This window comes from Neltuma alba, unplaced genomic scaffold (assembly GCF_004799145.2).
Source record: "Neltuma alba isolate B1F8T4 unplaced genomic scaffold, ASM479914v2 tig00010415_pilon, whole genome shotgun sequence".
NCBI classification, from domain to species: Eukaryota; Viridiplantae; Streptophyta; class Magnoliopsida; order Fabales; family Fabaceae; genus Neltuma; species Neltuma alba.
Genome location: NW_021635317.1, coordinates 91,828 through 111,837, shown reverse-complemented (window position 1 = coordinate 111,837; position 20,010 = coordinate 91,828). Strand labels below are relative to the sequence as shown.

Sequence of the window (20,010 nt, the reverse complement as noted above, 5' to 3'; positions counted from 1 at the left end):
CCCCTGGAGGTCACCTTCAACCTCCAGCCGGGTCGCCTTGACCCGGCTTCTGCAACCGGGTCAGGTCCGACGGACCCGTCGGACCCGATTTCTTCTCTCCTCCATATCTTCGCCGTCCGATGTCCGTTTTTAGCGTACTTTATATCATTTTCTTCATTTTTTCGAGCTCTACGCAATGGGATAATTTTTGAAACCAAAAAACTTGATTTTCTAGAGACCCAAAAACGAAAAACGTACGGCCGAACTGATATACTGCATGAAACGATTTTCATGGAGGCAGAGAAGCAACCCAATATGTCTAAACATAAATATAAGACACAAAAACTATCATACTGAAATTAAAATGGAGGATTTGCTTAATATCTGAGAGCAAATCACTTAAGGTGTACTGAAATGCCAAACCGAAAAATGCAGACGCAGAAGGACTCGGGCAGCCGAAGAAAAAAAATATCAACCTCGCTCTGATACCAATGAAGGATTACGGGCATACCTGGAGTCTACAATGAAGTCAGGTTGTCACGCGGAGGTCCGATCACGGTGACGGAGTCGGATCTGGGAGACACAGCAAATTACACCGGTGGGAGAGTTTTGGAGAGACTAAGAGAGGAGAGTCTGATTGTGAAGCCGGGGGAAAGAAAAACGCAAGTCACGTCCCATAAACTGATCCCTATCTATCAGTTATGTAACTCCCAAAAAACCGTCTCCTCTGCACAACCGTTCCCGCCTTTTGGCAAAATATATGAAAAGGCGAAAATTACAGTTAAAGACCCAAGAGTTTTACTATTTACACTGGAGTCCCAAATGATAAATGGGCTTGGGTCCAATCCACCAAGGGTGGACTGGCCCATTTTCTTACATACACAAATAGCAGAGCACTCAGATATTATCGTGATACTAATACCAGACCCTGAACCGCGCGTGAAAGCTTGAATGATTTTTCAATTTCTTCCAAACAATGATTCTTTTCTTCTCTGGTCCATCCCTGACAAAAAAACCATTGAGCAATTTTTTTTTTTTTTTAACTATCTCCACTTGAATACCAAGTAAGCAACCAAGAAAAATTTCTTCAAGGTTTATACATACATCGATCACATGTCACCGCAATAAAAAAGACGTTCTTAATTACTCATCTTTTCCAGCTGCTTATATTAAATGCTTGTAAGCATGTTCATATAAATTGAGACAAAATTTCGCTCACATATTTATTTTCTATTTTGTAAATCACGAACTCACGATTAAGAAACTGCCACTAAACATCCTAAACAAGTGCTAACATTTTAACTAGTTCATGGTTTATTAATTGCAAAGGTTTCCTTTCAGCCTGTTACCTTAAAATGAGATTTTATTATGATCCCTTAATTTTATAAAATATTTTTTAATTTTAGGAAATTATTATATGGTCCAAAGGAAGGAATGTATTTATTAAAAAATCCTATAATAATTTAGCAACTTGCAATAACAACCTCCGATGCAAGAAACGACAATAGGTTCTAGTTTCTTATATGTCATTAAGACTTTTTGATAATTACATTCCTTTTTTGAGACCTCACGACAATACTCCATTTTAATCTTCTAATCCTAAAACGGTCAATTTCACCGAAAAATGTTAGATATTGAAATTTTTTAAATATTAGCAAAACATTCACAAATACTAACTTATTAATTTTTTTTTTTCAAAACAACAATGACAAATACAGAAAACCATCGTTCAAGATTAACGGCCACTTTATATAATTTAAAAATAAATCGAAATCTTATACAAAACTTTTGTCGTCGTTATAATCATAATATGATGAATTAGTAGTGTGTGGACGCCTAAAAATATAATATAATATTAAATATACAAAAGCAAAATAGAAAAAGAATATTTTCCAAGGATCACTTCGGAATTTTAATTGAAAAAAGAAAAAAGATTGATAACAAGTAACCATAAAGATATGAGCCTTTCCGATTTCAAAATTTTTAAGATGATTTTTAAATAAAATGGATGGATATTAATCTATTACACTGATTTTTGAGCAATTGGATCCGATCTTTATCAGTTGTTTTGTTAGATGATTTTTGAGCCAACTAAACCAAATCAAGAACTAGCGAAGCCGATCTGATTCAATTTTCATTACCTTGCAGTTTAAGAAGCCAAATAAATCAGCTTTTGTACTTAAAAGACTCCATTCTGTGTCCTTTTTTTTTTGGGTTGTCACACAGTGAACTCCACACAACAGAAATCTATAGACAATAGAACAACAAACTATTGCAATTGTCACAAAAGACTTAATTATGGGTAAGCAGGTAAAGATTCATGATACAAGAAACTCACTTCTGCAACTTTATTCAACTTGTCCCTCACATTCTGTAACAGCTGGGAAATCTGACCTTCCCATTTATAGAACTCCAACACCTTGTTGTTAGGTATCTTCTCAGCTACCTGCAGATTAGAACTAAAAACTAAGAAAATGGAATAACGCCATGACTCCTGAGTATAGAAGGATAAACTAGCATTGACTATAAAATCACTGAAACAAAAACCTAAAACAGTTGAGTTCCGTTATTATTGCTGAATAGCAAGTCCTTCTTAATAACACAGAGATGAATTGGGAATTTCATTGTTGCAATCTTTCACACTAAGTTGGGTTAACCAAGCACGGTAATGATCCAAAGAGATGAAAAAGAAAGGAAACTGATATGAACTTCCCCAAACCCAGTCACGAAGGCGTCACTAGTTTCTTTTGATTTCTGATTTTCTTTGCATACATGGCTTTCCTTTATATATGGAAAAATAGATAATTGCAAATAAAATAAATAACAGCTTTTAGTTTCGAAACTTGTAGCTAACTCTAAGAAATTTTCCACCAGACTCGCTCCCACTAACGTTCAGCATTTAAATATTAAACCCACATTGCACAGTACTGTTCACGCATGCGAGTTACTGTTCACGTGCATTCAGTTACTATTCACGTGACTTGGTGTAGTAAAGATCCTCCTGGATCAAGGGTCCCCTTTCAACAAGGAACCACACCTGTGGGTTCTCATATTAGAATTGGAGGTGTGGAAATTGGGTTTGACCAACTTAACGTGTGTACCATTTTGCAGCACTTGGCTGTTTACCCTTCTGTCCTACTCGAAACGATTCTGTTGTTCCACGCCGCGTTGTAGTTGTCTTCCTCTCCAAGATGACATCTTCACTTAAAGGGGTCTCCCTCTGATACACTAATCTTCCATAGAAGGTAGAGTTTCTCCAGGCTCCTCGTCCGATCCATCATAGAGGGCTCAAAGAGTTCAAGATACTCAACGTTAACCACTGAATATATATCCATATACAGAGGAAGCTCAAGTCTGCAAGCATTGTCTCCAATCTTCTACAACACTTTGAATGGTCCATAACGAATGGGTTTGAGCTTTTTTCCTTCACCTTTGAGATGATCTTTGCTTAGATGAAGCCAAACTAAGTCCCTTTCTTGGAAGTCGGCTTTAACTCGGTGCCGATCATGTCGCATCTTATATTTTTGTTGAGCTTTTTGCAAATTATTTGCCACCTCCTTATGTAGTCGTTGAATCCCTTCCAAGAATCGTTGTGCCTTCTCCTGAACTTTCTCCTCCTTAGTGCCTTGGACCGATGGCCGAATATTAAACTCCAAGTCAAACGGGCTTTGCGGTTAGAAACCCAAACATACTTCGAAAGGAGACTTCTCTGTGGAACTATGTATGGCTCGATTGAAGGCAAACTGCAGATATGGGATACTCTCATCCCATGTTCTTGGGTGCCGTGAGTTGTAGCCCCTCAACAAATGGACAACCGTACGATTGACTACTTCGGTTTGGCCGTCTGTTTGCGGATGGAAAGCGGTACTCCGTTTAAGCCTCGTATCCATCATCATCCATAAGGATTGCCAAAAGTGACTATGAATCGGCTATCACGGTTAGATATGATAGAACTAGGTAGTCCAAAATGCACCCAGACATGTTGGAAGAAAGTTCGTGCTGCTTCTTCTCCCGTGATCGTCTTCTTACATGGTATGAGTATCACCATTTTTGAAAACCAATCAACTACCACAAACAAGTAATCATTACCATGACGTGTCTTTGGGAGCCCACCAAGAAAATCCATAGATATGCTTTCCCACGGATGAGAAGGAACGGGTAAAGGTGTATACAAATCCAAATTTCGATTTGCAGGCTTGGAGGTACTGCATAGAACACAACCCTTCACAAAATGGGTTACATCATATTGCATGTGTGGCCAAAAAACATAACGTTAGAGGTTTTGCAATGTTTTTGCTACTCCAAAATGTCCTGCCACTTTAGAAGCATGTGCCTCACGTATCCAGCATACTCGTTTAGCTTCCCTTGGGACACATAGAAGCGTTCCTTTATAAAGAAGTCCACCCTATAACAGGAACTCAGATGGCTTTCCAGCTACAAGATTGGCTAGTACTTCTTGAAAATAAGGATCATCGGTGTACCAACTTGCATATTCTCTATGTAAAGAAGGTTCAATCTGCATAAAAGTAGACGGGCAAATAGAAGCTATCGGAGGACGAGATAGCATATCAGCAAGTTTGTTATGAACCCCCTTCTTGTATTTGATTATCAAGTTAAATTGCTGCAAGTAAGTCATCCACTTTATATGACATGCTTGTTGTAACTTAGATTTAACCTGCAAGTATTGGAGAGGGTGGTGGTCCGTGTGCACAATGGTCTCCTTGTCGAGGAGGTAAACTCACCAATGCTTCACAGCTTGATGCATGGAAAGAAGTTCTATGTCATATGTTGGGTAATTCTTTTAGGATCCCTAAAACAACTCTGAATGATACGCTATAGGACGGCCTTCTTGTAGTAAGACAGCACCCATAGCATACCCCGAAGCATCTGTCTCCAGTTCAAACGGCCTCTGCAAATTAGGCAAGGCTAAAACAGGCACCTGGCATATCTTCCTTTTCAACAAGAGAAACGTGTCCTTATGTTTCGAGGTCCATTCAAACTTTTGGTTAACCTTCGTTAGTGCATGTAATGGAGAAGCCAAACACTACCAGAAAAAAGGCTTTTAACGGCGGTTTTGAAGGCGTAGTTGTTAAAGGCGACGTTGAAAGGCAAGGAAAACACGGCGGTTTTTAACCGCCGTGGAAAGTCGAATTTCCACGGCAGTTAACTATAGAACCGCCGTGGAAAAGGGTTTTAACGGCGGTTATATGTATAACCGCCGTTAAAATTTTTTTTTTTTTTAAAATTCTGCGAAATTTTCGTGTTTACCACCCTGCAGTTTACAGCTCTAAACAAATGTAGGCAGTGCAGATCACGCAGAACAAGATCAATTAGCTAGTTAATATACAGCAATGAAATTTTTTTTTACACAATTCCAAAATAGGGAAACCGGCCAACATAATAGAACTAAGTGGTAACCAAGGAACACGTATTGGCTAGCTAGGTCCAACAATTCTGAAATAGAAGTAACTACTTCTTTGTACAATGGAAATCATGAACAATATAAGAGGGAACCGAGAGAAAGCATCTAACAATGAATTTTTTGACAAATAACCTATCTATTTGGAAAGCTAAATTTCAATTTTTTCTACCAATGTTGTTGACAAAGTGTCTCTCATCAAGTTGATGTCATCCATGAGATATGGTGCAGTATTTTGAAATATCTGTTAATCAAAAATAACATAGTAAACTTAGTCAAAAATGTGAAATAAATTGAAGAACGTCATGCAACGTAACTCATCTTTACCTCGTTTAATTTCTCAGTCGTTCCTGTCTCAATTATGTCATTCATGTAGCGGATGACATAATATCCACACTCAACATGTCCTTGTTGACAACGATACTTAAAAAATAAGATATAAAATTGAATATTAGACATTATTGATTATAAACATTAACTTTAATTCATCAAAAAATGTTTAAAAGTTAGTTCAAAACAACATATACCTGTGGAAGAATCCATGTTGGTGCTTGTCTATTTTGTTTAATCGCCACGACATTAAAACTATGAAAAGCCCTATCAACATTATAAGAGAAAATGATATTAGAGCATGCTTGTATAAACTTCACAAGTAATAAATATATAAATAAAAACTAACGTGTCGATGACATCTTTGGTTTCTTCGGATGGACTTCCACAGAGTGAATCGAACCAGTAAACTTTGTTGTCAAAAGGGGCACAAACAATTAGAGTCCAATGATAACTGCAAAAGGCAAACCATGTTAATTATAACCCGACACATACAACTTGTATATCTCAAATACAATAATACACTTACCCTTCCACGTAAGGTGCAAAATATATTTGCTTTTTGGTCTGACTCATTACGGTCATAATGTAGATTGACCTTGCTTCCACAGTATTAAATTCTTTCTGCACCCTTTGAGGACACATAAAGCCATATGTTCTTTCAAGTCCTCCGTTTCGACAGATTTGATTAAAATGCCTGTTGTTCAAGTAAAAAACATTAGGACATGCATGAAGTATAATATGTAATAAGAAAATGATATTGTAACTTACAAAATAGCAAGCTGCATGAAGGCTATATCAAGCTCCTCAAAGTTGAGGAACTGAACGAGGTCCCTCTTGTCAATGGTGAAGTCGTATGTTATATCTGAACCCACAACCCCCAACGGCATCTTGAAAGTCACAGGCTTATCCATGTTTGGCACTATGGAATGAAGAACCTCCAAACTGGAATACATAAGCGCAACATCACTAGGAAGAGGCAAGAGTACAGGATCAGATGATGCGCTCGTTGTGGCCTTCTTTGCTGCCGCCTTCTTCACTATTGGCTTTGTAATAAGTCTCTTTGGCCACAAAATGAAATGTCCTTTAGCTTGGGCCAAGAGTCGAACCTCATCAGTAGGATTAGGCACTGGTGTACCCCCCTGACCACGAACAATCCTCTCCACTGTCACCCTTGCTTGATTGCTCGGAATTTTGTTGCCGTGAATCGTTGTGCCCATGAATGCTCGACCATTAGCAACATGAACAGGTGAATTTTCATAATCCACATAGAGAGAACACGGCATCCCATTGTCTTCGACAGGGTCAGGGCTAGGGTCAGGGTCAGACACTGTCAGTGGCACAGTCTGATTATTACTGCCCTTTCCGCTTTTTATCACAGGTGAACCCTGAAACATAATATGAAATTAGTTAAGAAACATTAAATAAGTTTAAATGGATCAAATGAATCTTTAGAAGATTTAAAAAGATGTGTGATTATTACCTGGGAAGGTTCAGATACTCGGGGCATCTGGAATCCGCTCGTACCCATCATCATCAAAGTCTGTTGAAACTTGGCATCGAATTCATCACGTATCTTTTGCATCTCTGCCATGTGTTGTTGACTTAGTTCAGCTCGAACTCTCTCTGTTTCTTCTTGTAGTCGTTGGTCGAGCTCCTCTTTAGATACCATGTTAGCGGAGGATGATCTGGTGCTTCTTCGTGAAGCAGAGCCAAAAAATTCTTTAATACCAATCCCTTTAGGGGCCCCTCGGACTCTTCCGGGATGGTCAGCCTTTCCAATAGCAGTGGCCAAGATATCCATCCGTCCTTGAGGGATGAATGTACCTTGAGATAGTTGCTCCTCAAGTGTATCCTATATCATTAAAACAACAAATTCAATTTAAGATAATTGAAAAAAACAATCAATGAAGCATAATTCTTAAATATTACTTACAATCCTCTCAGCAACAGTAGCAGACTGTGGAGTAATGTATTGACCCTTTTTAATCCTCGCCGCCTTCCATTTTTCTTGGCGAGAAGGACGCTCAATGGATGGCATGTAGCCAGTAGGATCTGAAACAGCAGCCATCTGTGCATTCTTCAGTCGTTCCTCCATCATACTTCTTTCCAACCCACCATACCCTGCACGAGACATGGTATGTGGGTATACATTCTGCTCAGATATTTGTTTGTTCTTCTGACTCAATGCCTATGACAATGAAACCAAATCGACAAAATTAGTTTAGGTAAATAAAATATGACCTGATTAAAAATTAAGTTTGAAGAAACCAAACTTGAAATGCGAGGTCTTCACGTTGCTTCACAAAATTCTCCCATGCCTCATCGCTAATAAACTGGTATCGTTCCTTAGGATGCACACCCTTTCTTTTTCCATTAATATACTGTGTTGTAAGCATGGACTTAAAATCCCTCCACCGTTCAGCAATTTGCTTCAACAGACGGTCTCTCATTTGTTTAGTGGCAGGAATATCAAATGTCAGCTGCATGCAATACAATAATAGCATAGAGTTATAAAGTAAATAAACAACTATAATTGAAACAAGTAGAGAAAACAATGCACAATATACCAATATATCCTCCCAAAGGTTTTTCTTCAAATCTTTGTCCACCTTCTTCCAGTTAGGAATGTCAATGCTAATTTTACTGCGTGCGAGATAACCCACATAACTAGTAAATTGAGCCCCATCCTTTCCTATAGGCTTCAATCATCATCAAACTCCACTGTAATCCTCATAGGCTGTGTGCTCTCATCACGTAAAGCTAAATGCCTCATATGGGTTGGCCCTCTACCCTTTCTCCGGCTAGTAAAAGAGTTGTCATCACCAGAACCCTGTTGACCGGATCCGTCCATTTCCTGTTTAAAGAATAAGGAATTAATAAATGTAAGAATAAAAAATATCAAGTTAATATAAAACACTATATTATTAAGTATATTTAGCAAAAAAAAATATCAAAAAATTCATTTGAGGCTTACAACGATTATCCTCCCAAATTCCTTCACAATGATCATCTCTAACAGCATAGTCATCATCTACCAAATCTAATTCAACTGCTTTAGGTCGAGTAGCTGTGAAAGGCGGGGTTTCATCAAGATTAAGCTCTAAGTCACCATCATCTCCACCAACTCCTTGCCTTTTACCTTGAAGCACGATAGACAATTTCTTTTTTGCTAGATCGGGAACGAAGAACACTTGTTTTGCTTGACTTGCCAAAATAAATGGCTCGTCTCCGTATCCAAACCTCTCAAGATCGACCGAAACAAATCCAAATTCTTCATCCACTTGCACAGCATTACTATTAACCCACTTACATTTGAAGACGGGAACTTTAAACTTGGTATAACTAACCTCCCATATCTCTTCTATTATTCCATAATAGGACATTGCCGCCAACATTGGGTTTCTGTCTTTAGAACTAGCAAAATGCATGGCTTCCGCTACTACCATCACCCCACTATTCTGCATAGTACTCTTATCGTCTTGGGTTTTTGTGTAAAAAGAATAACCATTTATATCATATCCACCCCAACACAAAACCTCAAAAGAAGGCCCTGCAGCTAGCCTCTGTATTGTCTCAGAAGGATTGCCATCTTTTAACACTTCTCGCTTGAACCACTCTGCAAATGACTTATTATGTTCATTAGCTAGTTGCATGTCACTCTTTCTTGGATTCAAGTTCCTCAGCATATTCTTGTGAGCATTTAAGTACGGCAAAACTTCATCCGTGTTGTTTAAAATGTATAGATGTGCCTGCATTACAACTTCTCTTGACATAGACCTCACTATGACACCCCGTGTTCCCTTGCTTCTTCTCCCTTGATCATGTCGAGATTGAGGAAGACCAACTGCCTTTACCCTGTCAAGATATGCGTTACAAAACTCAACTGCCTCCTCAGCTACATATCTCTCAACAATTGATGCCTCAGGCCGATAAGGATTCTTAGAGTACCCTTTTAGGATTTTCATGTATCTCTCAAAAGGGTACATCCATCTTAAACACACAGGGCCACAAAGTCTTATCTCTCGCACAAGATGAGCTATCAAGTGGACCATAATATCAAAAAATGATGGAGGAAAATGCATTTCCAATTGAGAGAGGATCACATAACCTTCATTTTCTAATTCATCCAACTCAGCAGGATCAATGACTTTGCTGCAAATGGCACTAAAAAACATACAAAGTCTTGTAATAGTATTTCTCACATCGGTTTTCATAATGCCTCGAATAGCAAGTGGAAGTAATTGTTGCATCAACACATGACAATCATGAGACTTCATTCCCGTTATCTTCAAATCTTGCATTGAAACAAGTTTGCTTAAATTAGAAGAATAACCTTGTGGCACCTTAATAGTATTGACAAAACCACAAAACTTCTTTTCTCTTCTTTTGATAATGTGTGCGCAGCTGGATGTAAATAAGCCCTCTTACCATCTCTTTCTTGTGGGTGAAGGACATTTCTTATTCCAATTTCGACTAAGTCTCGTCTTGTATTGATTCCATCTTTAGTCTTTCCACTTATATGCAAAAGTGTACCAACAAGACTCTCACATACATTCTTCTCCACATGCATCACGTCTAGACTATGCCTCACATCAAGACTTCGCCAATATGGAAGATCAAAAAAGACAGATCTTTTTTTCCATATATTTCTCTCACTGGCAGTCTTCTTCTTCTTCTTCTTACCGAAGACCACATTAATTCCCTCCACCCGCTGATAAACTTCTTCTCCAGTTAATGGTCTTGGAGCCATTTCATATTCTTGTGAGCCATTAAATGCCTTTTTCAATCTACGGTAAGGGTGATACCGACTAAGAAACCTTCTGTGACCAAGATATACTGTCTTCCTGCCATGTTTAAGTTGCATATAGTGGGTGCCTTCTTCACATATCGGGCATGCTTTATGCCCCTTAACACTGTATCCAGACAAATTTCCATATGCTGGAAAGTCATTTATCGTGGTGAAGATCATGGCACGTAAATTGAAGGTCTCTTGTTTATATGCATCAAACACATCAACACCTTCCTCCCATAATTTCTTCAGATCCTCAATCAAAGGTGCCAAATACACATCAATATCGTTTCCCGGTTGTTTTGGCCCCGAGATCATCAAAGATAGCATGATATACTTTCTTTTCATACATAACCAAGGAGGCAAGTTGTAAATTACGAGGAGCACTGGCCAAGCACTGTGTGTGCTACTAAGATTACCATATGGGTTAATTCCATCCGTACAAAGCCCTAGCCGAAGGTTTCTTGGCTCGCCACCAAATTGAGGAAATTTTTGATCTATTGTTTTCCATTGAGGAGAATCTGCTGGGTGACGAAGCTTTCCATCACATATTTTCTCATCAAAATGCCATCTCAAGTTCTTTGCATCTGTGGCATTAGCAAATAGACGCTTAAATCGTGGTATTATTGGAAGATACCACAGAACCTTTAAAGGAGAACCTTTGGTCATCTCATTATAATCACCATCATCTTTCTTCATTTTGTATCTTGAAGTCCCACATTTAGGGCACTTATTCAACTCTTCATAATCATTTCTGAATAATATGCAGTCATTAGGACACGCATGTATCTTCTCATATTCCAAACCCATCGGACACAAAATCTTTTTTGCCTCATACATTCGTTTCGGAAGTGAATTCCCTTTGGGAAGAATATCACTCAGCAATTCAAGCAATTCCGTAAAACTAGCATCGGTCCAACCATTTCTTGCCTTCAAATTCATCAGTTTCAATACGGTTGTCAATCTTGTGTAATCATCTTTGCACCCCGGGTATAAAGGTGTCTCTGCATCACTACACAAAGTTTCAAAGGTGGAAGAAAACTGTGTAGAGGATTCAGACCTTATATCACGAAACATATCCGAAATTCTATCACCAAAGTCTTCATTCACAACCTTCTCATTTGCAGACAGTGTAGTCTTTCTAATTTCTCCATGCCATATCCAATTTGTATACCTCAAATTTATCCCATCACAGATAAGATGCTCTTTTATCTCAGAAATACTCCGTCGACTATTGTTTAAACATTTGACACAAGGACAATAGTACAATCCATCTCCTTTACTAGGGGCATTTCTCTGAGCAAACTCAAGAAATTTTTCAACCCCATCCTCATATTCCTTGCTAATTCTCCTAGCTTTCATCCAACTACGATCCATTGTTCTACAGATTATTTAAACAATACTTTACTATCAATCAAAATTCATAACGAAGAAAAAAACACAAAATAACTAACAGATTATTTATCACTAAATTCTTATATTTATTACAAAAAATTATCAAAAATTCGAAATAAATATCAAAAAATTATAAAAAAAATTAAAAACTTCACAACTAATCAACTCCAAACATTTTAACATATTTCTAATACAGTATGTAAAAAGGAATTAAGGTTTTCTCACATCTAATGCCTACCAATTAACACCAATCAACGGTTCAACCACATAAAAATGCAAAATGAACAATAGAAGCTAACCACAATGTAAAACTAACAACCCATTTCATATATAACAGATTTTCATGGCTAAAACATTCAACAAACCAAGAAAAATTGAAAAGAATGAAAGAAGAGGATACTCACAGAGCAGAGAAGCTTCAAACTAGAAGTGAGGCGGCGGCGGACGGCGGCGGACGGCGGCAACGGACCGGTCTTCGGTTAGATAGTGGAGGGTACGACGGTTTTCAGTGGCGGACGGCGACGGACGGAAATGGGAGGCGCGGTCGACCACGGCGGGGTGCGGCGCACGGCGGCAAGGCTCCAAGGGCTCAATGGAGGAGTTTAAACGGTGGGCTAGAGGCGGGAATGGCCGGTAATGGCAGTTTCACGGTGGTGGGGCAGAGGGGGACCACGGCGCACTGAAGAAATGAGAAAGAAAGTGGAGGAGTCGAGCGGCCGAAGGGGTAAGAAGAACACACTTTCCACGGCGGCTTTCAATAAAACCGCCGTGGAAAGTGTTTTTAACGGCGGTTCTTTAAAGAACCACCGTTAAAAATATTTTCCACGACGGTTCTTTAAAGAACCGCCGTGGAAAGTAATAAACCTTTCAACTTATTTACAAAAATGCCACCGCGTTTTTTTCCACTTCGTTTTTCTGCTGAACCGCCGTTAGTTTGCGACATTAAAGGTCTTTTTTCTAGTAGTGAAAACAGAAAAATGACGGATGAACTTACGAAGGTATTGGCAAGCACCCAAGAAACTTTGAACCTCCGAGACAGATGTCGGTCTTGGCCATTCTGTGATGACTTTGACTTTATCAGGGTCAATTTGTAACTCACCACCACCAACAATGTAACCCAAGTACAGCAAGGTTCTCTTACCGAACTCACACTTCTTTTGGTTCAAATGGAGTTGGTGTTGTTGCAATGTCTCAAACACCTTCCATATGCACACCAAGTGCTCTTCCCATGACCTACTATAGATCAAGATATCATCAAGATAAACAATTACAAAATCATCAATAAAAGGCCATAGAACATCATTCATAAGTCGCATAAAGGTGGTTGGGGCATTGCAAAGTCCAAAAGGCATCACTAGCCATTCAAACAGCCCTTGACGTGTTTTGAATGCCATCTTCCAAGTGTCTTCCTCATGTACACGAATTTGGTGATAACCAGATTTTAAATCCAATTTAGTGAAGATGGTTGCATGATGCAATTGATCTAATAGGTCATCAATGCGAGGAAGAGGGTAGCGGTTCTTCACGGTGATCTTATTGAGTGCACGGTAATCAATGCACATGCGCCATCCTATATCTTTCTTAGGGACAAGAACAACCGTGGACCCACATGGGGAACTACTTGGCTTAATAACGCCATGCTCAAGTAGTTCATTAATCTATCGTTTGATCACTTCATTCTCCAACACTGAATTTCGGTACAAACCAAGGTTGGGTAGTGGCAAATTTGACACAAGATGGATTTGATGCTCCACCGGTCGCCTTGGGGGTAGCTCGCGACTTTCTTCAAACAAGTCAGTATATTCTTCTAATAGGTTCATCAGCCCTTCATTAGGTTCCCTGCAGAGCAATGTTAGTGTAGGAAAGCAAGGAACATTTGTACTTACTGGCTGAACCATTGCCAACACATACTACTGTGAAGTGTTGATGACACGTTTTGCTTAGCTCACTGTGACCAAGTCAATCGTCTGTGAAGGTTTCTCACTGGTGAGGATGAATTTCTTGCCACCCTTAGTTAGTTCATATTCTTGTGTCCTTCGATGGTAATGGGCATCATGATCATAAAGGAAGGGGTTGCCAAAAATTATTTGGCAAATATCAAGTGGTACCACGTCACATTGTACCTCATCAACATAGCTAGACAATATTGCAAAACGTACCATGCACTGTGAGTTAATTTGCTTGTTCACATCATCGGTGATCCACCCTAGCGGGTACGGCCGAGGATGTGTAGTTGTCTTCAAGCCGAGTCTCTGTACAAGCTTTGCTGAAATAAGGTTCTTCTGGCTACTAGGATCAAATATTGCAGATATAATCTCCCTCTTCACCTGAATATTAACGGTGAATAACTCTTCTGCTGGATTTTGAGTCGTAGGTGGACTCGAACCTGTCTCCTTCGGCATTGCCATCAAAGACAAAATCGGGTCCACTTGTTGTACGGACTTTAGCTGCTCTGGTTCATCCCTTGGTGTTGTCGTCATCGCAACATTCTTACGGCGTTCATCCTTCTTCCATTTCTTAGGAAACAACTCCGGATGAAGCTTCCAACACTTCTCCTTATCATGGCCTGTGATTTTACAATGCTCACAGAATTGGTTAGAAGACGAAACAGAGGAGGTAGTGGAGGATTTACTGTTTTTTGAATCTTTTCGATTCTTTGCTTTGGCTTTGTTATCTTCACCACCCTTCTCACCTCGAAGCTTGTTCTTTCTTTCTATTGCCATAGCTGTCGTACTTGCAGCAGAAATATTATGAACCTAAAATAGGCTTAACGCTGCACTAATAGAACGGTGCAGCCTCGCAGTATATTTTTGGAATGTCTGCGAGTCCGTTAGTGAGATGCCGAGAGCCATAGCTTGTCGTCGGAACTCGGTGGTGTAATCTTGAACAGATTGTTCTCGTCCTTGGCATAGTCGGTGCCAACGATCCCACCTTCCTTCAAGGTACCCCATTGGGTAGAACTCTTGCCGAAGCAATTTTTTGAACTTGCTCCATGTAAGGTCCTCGGCTTCACCACTTGCTACATGAGCCTTCCACCATGTCTTCGCATGGTCTATCATCTTAAGAGGTGCAAACATGATCCTCTGGTCATCACCATATCGCCGAATAGTGAAGAAAGTTTCTAGATGATCAATCCAGGAGTCTAACTTGTCGGCATCGATAGACCCGTCGAAGGTTGGTATGTCGATCTTTGCTTCCACCTTGAAAGGCTCCCTATCACTTTCTGCATCATCATTAGCTTTTATGGGTTCTTCATCGCCATCCCCTTCCAAGTTAGCGATGCGTTCAAACTTGTCTTTTAGCTTTGCCACCTTGGTCTTTGGGGTGGCTATCTTCTCGCGTTCATCATGAGAAGGGGCAGCTTGCTGTTTGATCCAATCTAGGACCGTGGCCATGTCCAAGGAGAGCTTAGCGACTTGGTCTGTCAAGGTGGGTTGAGTGGTGTGTTTATCACCTTCCATAGCTACGGACATTTCTGGTGCAATAAGAGTTGAACGATGTACCCCTCGGAAAGTCGAGAGTTGCCACAAATCTTCTCCGCTGGTGCTATAACCGAAGCGGGTCTTCACCATCCACAGTCAGGAACAGTGCTCTGATACCTAACTTGATCCAAAGAGATGAAAAAGAAAGGAAACTGATATGAACTTCCCCAAACCCAGTCACGAAGGCGTCACTGGTTTGTTTTGATTTCTGATTTTCTTTGCATACATGGCTTTCCTTTATATATGAAAAAATAGATAATTGCAAATAAAATAAATAACAGCTTTTAGTTTCGAAACTTGCGGCTAACTCTAAGAAATTTTCCACCAGACTCGCTCCCACCAACGTTCAGCATTCAAATATTAAACCCACGTTGCACAGTGCTATTCACGCATGCGAGTTACTGTTCACGTGCATTCAGTTACTATTCACCTGACTTGGTGTAGTAAAGATCCTCCTGGATCAGGTAAGAAGTTAGAAAAACAGATCATGAATAGTAAATTTGCTGCAAGACTCTAAAAAGGACTGCGTATTGACGGTTAGACGGTTATCCTACTTCATTTTCTCATCTCCCTCGGCCTTTCATATTCAGAATCATGTCTAATGGGTAAAAATCAAAGTAATGATCATGAAGACTATATGCTAAAGGAGATTGACTAAAGAACCATTTGAATAATACTGTATTACTATAGACATGCCAATCCACAAGACAGACTTCTAAACCAGTTAGTTTTTGTTAAAGCATCATGATAGACCTTGAATCACTAGTGACAATTTTCATAGTTATGATCAGTTACCTTCTTCCCAATCATCCTTCCACCGGCCGAATGGTCAAAGTATATGGTGTAGAAGTGACAAATAAAGGCCTGGGGATCCTTCGCAGATACCTCAATAAGATACTGTGCATAAGTAAGACCAGGTGAAGAAGGTTCTGGAATGGTATGACCTTGCTCCCTGAACCATTCCAGATCTTTTGCCAAACTCGCAGATCTTTCCAATCCTGTATATCTGAATTCAGAATCTACAGAAAGAAACTAAGAATTTCAGCATCCAGCAACCAGAACTGATAAGATAAAGATACGAGAAACTTCACGTAAATGAACATCAAGGAACACCGACTTATGAGTCATGCAGGCACCAAAAGCTAGAAATGGCTAATATAAATAACAGAAATAATTCTTCGAAAGCAAGAAAATATAAGGAAGAAACAGAAAAGAACAAAAGTCTCAAATATAAGGCTTTGTTACTCAGAGTTGTTTTTGATAGGCTGAGTGAAACAGTAAGCCGGTTTTCACATGGTTCAGATAGTTCTTTTAACTGTCTAAACTCTCATCATTTTAGAGCAAACCTTGAAATGTGTATGGACTAAGCCTCATAAGTTATAACATTCACTTACAAAACAGGGCAGGAGTGGTATATTGAAATCCCAAATAAAGTTATAACAGAAGGAAGCTTAAAAAAAAGGCGAAAATAATTTCCAGACAGATTTATTGCATAACCTTATTGCTCTGTCATAATGCAAGAGAGAACTAATCATAAATAGGATAAAAACAAACAGTTAGCCAACATACTGCAGAATTAGAGGGGAAAAGATTAACAATATATTAACAATCAGATCATCAATATATGTTAGTAACCATTCAAAATTAACTCATAGATGCAACTCACAAGCCGGAAAAGAAGCATTATCGACGATCTTCTCCAGTGTATCATGGACCAATTTGCTATCCACAAGAAACCTCAAATATCCCTCAGTTGTGGGTTCCCACTTATCCAATGATTGCTCCTCAGTCTGACCGGCACGCTTTTCTTCCTCCTTAGCCTGCTCCTTCGCATGCAATTTCATTGCCACAAACCTCACCTCCTCCATAAACCCCTTCGATTCACCAGCGTGACGCGTCCTGGCACTCTCAGCCGTCGTTGCGAACGCAGTAACAGCCTTCAATGGCATCTTTGAAACCGCAAGAAGAGCCCGAAATTTCACATATAACCTCCTTGGCGAAGATTGGACTTTGCTTTGCGTCGGCAACGGTAGGATTTTGAAGAGTTGCGCAGATAATATAAAGGAGTTTGAATTGAGAAGCTGGGTTTGGAGGGAAGGGAGGAAACTACTCATCATTAAAATAATACTATAGCTTTAGTTTTAAATATACAAGTTTAATTCACTTTACCTTACATACCACTCAATTACTTATTACAAGTCACTTATGGGAAAAAATTGTGATCCTAATCATACATTTAAAAAAATCTTATCAATTGAATCAACTTTTTAGTATATGTGAATGAGTTATTAGTTACATGGTACTCCCTCTGATCTTGATTATAAGTAATCATCTGTAGACTGGTCTTATAATTAGGACCAAAATAATATTTATTCATTTTAGCTAACACTTATACATTATTTTTTTTAAAATTGATTTACGTAGCTTATAATAAAATAATATACTATCTCCAATATATAAGGATTCTAAATATAAGAGTCTAATTTACTTTATCTGCTATATTTATCTATTGTTTAAATAGTTTTTATAATAGTTGCACATGTTAAATGTCATATTAAATAGTAGTTCTAACTAATACACATTATTAGTAAAGGAATTTTAAATCTTAAGAATCCAAGGTAATATAATCTAATTTTATATAAAGGTATTTTAAGTAGATATTTTTTACATTATTACAATTAACTAATTTATATAATTTTTTAATTTACTCTAATTAGTTAAATACTTATATTAAATATCCTAGGTAGCATATAATAGGATTAAAATACTCCTTCAATCATATATATATATATATATATATATAAAAGAGATAATTTCTTTTGTTGGTGCTAGCGAATGTCTAGGATCTTTTATGACACAGTATCCATTTGGGATCTCATATTAAATAGTGGCATAGATAGGATTTCTTACACGTGAGTTTGCGCATGGAATAGAGAATTAAAAAAGTAATATTCTTACAACTGAATATCTCTTTGTATGTACGCTAATTATTATGTATTGATCGCAACTCACGAACAAGGGACGTGTGAACATGCCAACTTGGTCTTAATATTCTGTTTTGTTAATTCATTAGCAAAAATCCACATTACTCATCTAACTTGTAAGGTTTTAGTTCCCTCTTTCTTTTGATACTATTTATAAAGAATTTTGGAATAATTAATTCACAGCTCCTTATAGTTTCTACTAATTTTGAATCAGGTCCTTATATTTTTACCTGTTTTTAATTAGGTCCTTGTATTTATTTTTCTTTTTATCAAGTCCTTATAAGTTCACCTTATTTTTAAGTAAGTCTCTGAATTTTTTATTCTTTATTTTATAAATTCTAATAGTACTATTATATAAACATAAAATAGTATATATTATTTAATATTATTTTATAAACAATAATATTCTAAAGATATTGAATTATTATAATGATTTTAATTTTTTCAGCAAAAAAATTAATTGTTCTAAAAAATTTTCCTGAATTAATTAATTCTATTACTTTTTTATTACATAATTATTAATTTAATTTAATTATTAATATTTTATATTTCAGTATCAATCGATTTAATTAAGTTTATATTTAATTAATAAATAAAAATTAAAACTACATGGACCTGATTAAAAATTTAGTGAAATTATAAGGACTTAATTAAAAGAAAAATAAATACAAGAACCTAATTAAAAAAAGATAAAAGTATAAGGACCTGATAAAAAGAAAAAAACTATAAGGACCTGATTCAAAATTCGTTGAAACTATAAGGACTTGCGGATTAATTAACCCAAGAATTTTTAATATGTTTTACACAGACTAAGAAAAATATTAAATTACATTAAATCTTCATTAAAATATAATAACTTTCTAACTTTACTCATATTTAATATATACACTTTTTTTTAAAAAATTATGTACACTATAATAAATGAAGAATAATAGAATATATTGATACTAAAAATTTAATGAAGTGACTTATAAATAAGATTAATAAAAACCTCATCTCTTTACTTTATAAATAGGACCAGATGAGTTTTCCTTTTAACTCTAATATCATTTGTCTCCAAATGATAAGATGTTATAAATTACTTATTCCCTGAATGTAATGCCCATTTTGTGATATAAATTATACTATAAAATGAATCTTATATTTAAAATTGAAAGAGAATTATTTTAAAAATTAAACTTAATATATCAATATTTGCTAAAATATCAACATCTAAGATTTTTAATGTTGGAATTTTTTATTACCAGCGTTAGAGTTAAAGAATTGTAGATGTACTTCATAACATAAAATTAGGGAAAAAGCACTAAGTTAGCGTATTGCACTTAATTACAATGAGATTTATTTCATATTATATAGGATCACATGATAGGATTTTTTTTTCTTTTGCCATCCGTTTAGGATCTCATACTAAATAGGAGTATAGATAGTATTTCTCACACGTGAGTTTCAACTCGCGCGTTGAATAAAGAATTAAAAAAAAAAAATTCTTGCAACTCAATGTCTCTTAGTATATACGCTTATGGCTTATTATTACGTATCGATCACAACTCACGAACAAGGCACGTGTGAACGTGCCAACTTGGTCTTAATATTCTGATCGAAAAATATTAAATTGCATTAGTTTTTCCT

At 37.4% G+C, this 20,010-nt stretch overlaps 1 protein-coding gene across 1 annotated transcript; it reads right to left on the bottom strand.

Moving 5' to 3' along the window:
- Positions 1 to 268: 268 nt before the first annotated feature.
- LOC114756489 (heme oxygenase 1, chloroplastic-like) lies at positions 269 to 17,346 on the bottom strand. The gene is made up of 5 exons (XM_028945441.1): positions 17,064 to 17,346; positions 16,193 to 16,416; positions 2,318 to 2,425; positions 902 to 982; positions 269 to 298 (listed from the first exon to the last, which is right to left on the bottom strand). Exons 1-5 carry the CDS (start codon positions 17,344 to 17,346, stop codon positions 269 to 271), a joined length of 726 nt encoding a protein of 241 aa, XP_028801274.1.
- Between the last annotated feature and the right edge of the window lie 2,664 nt (positions 17,347 to 20,010).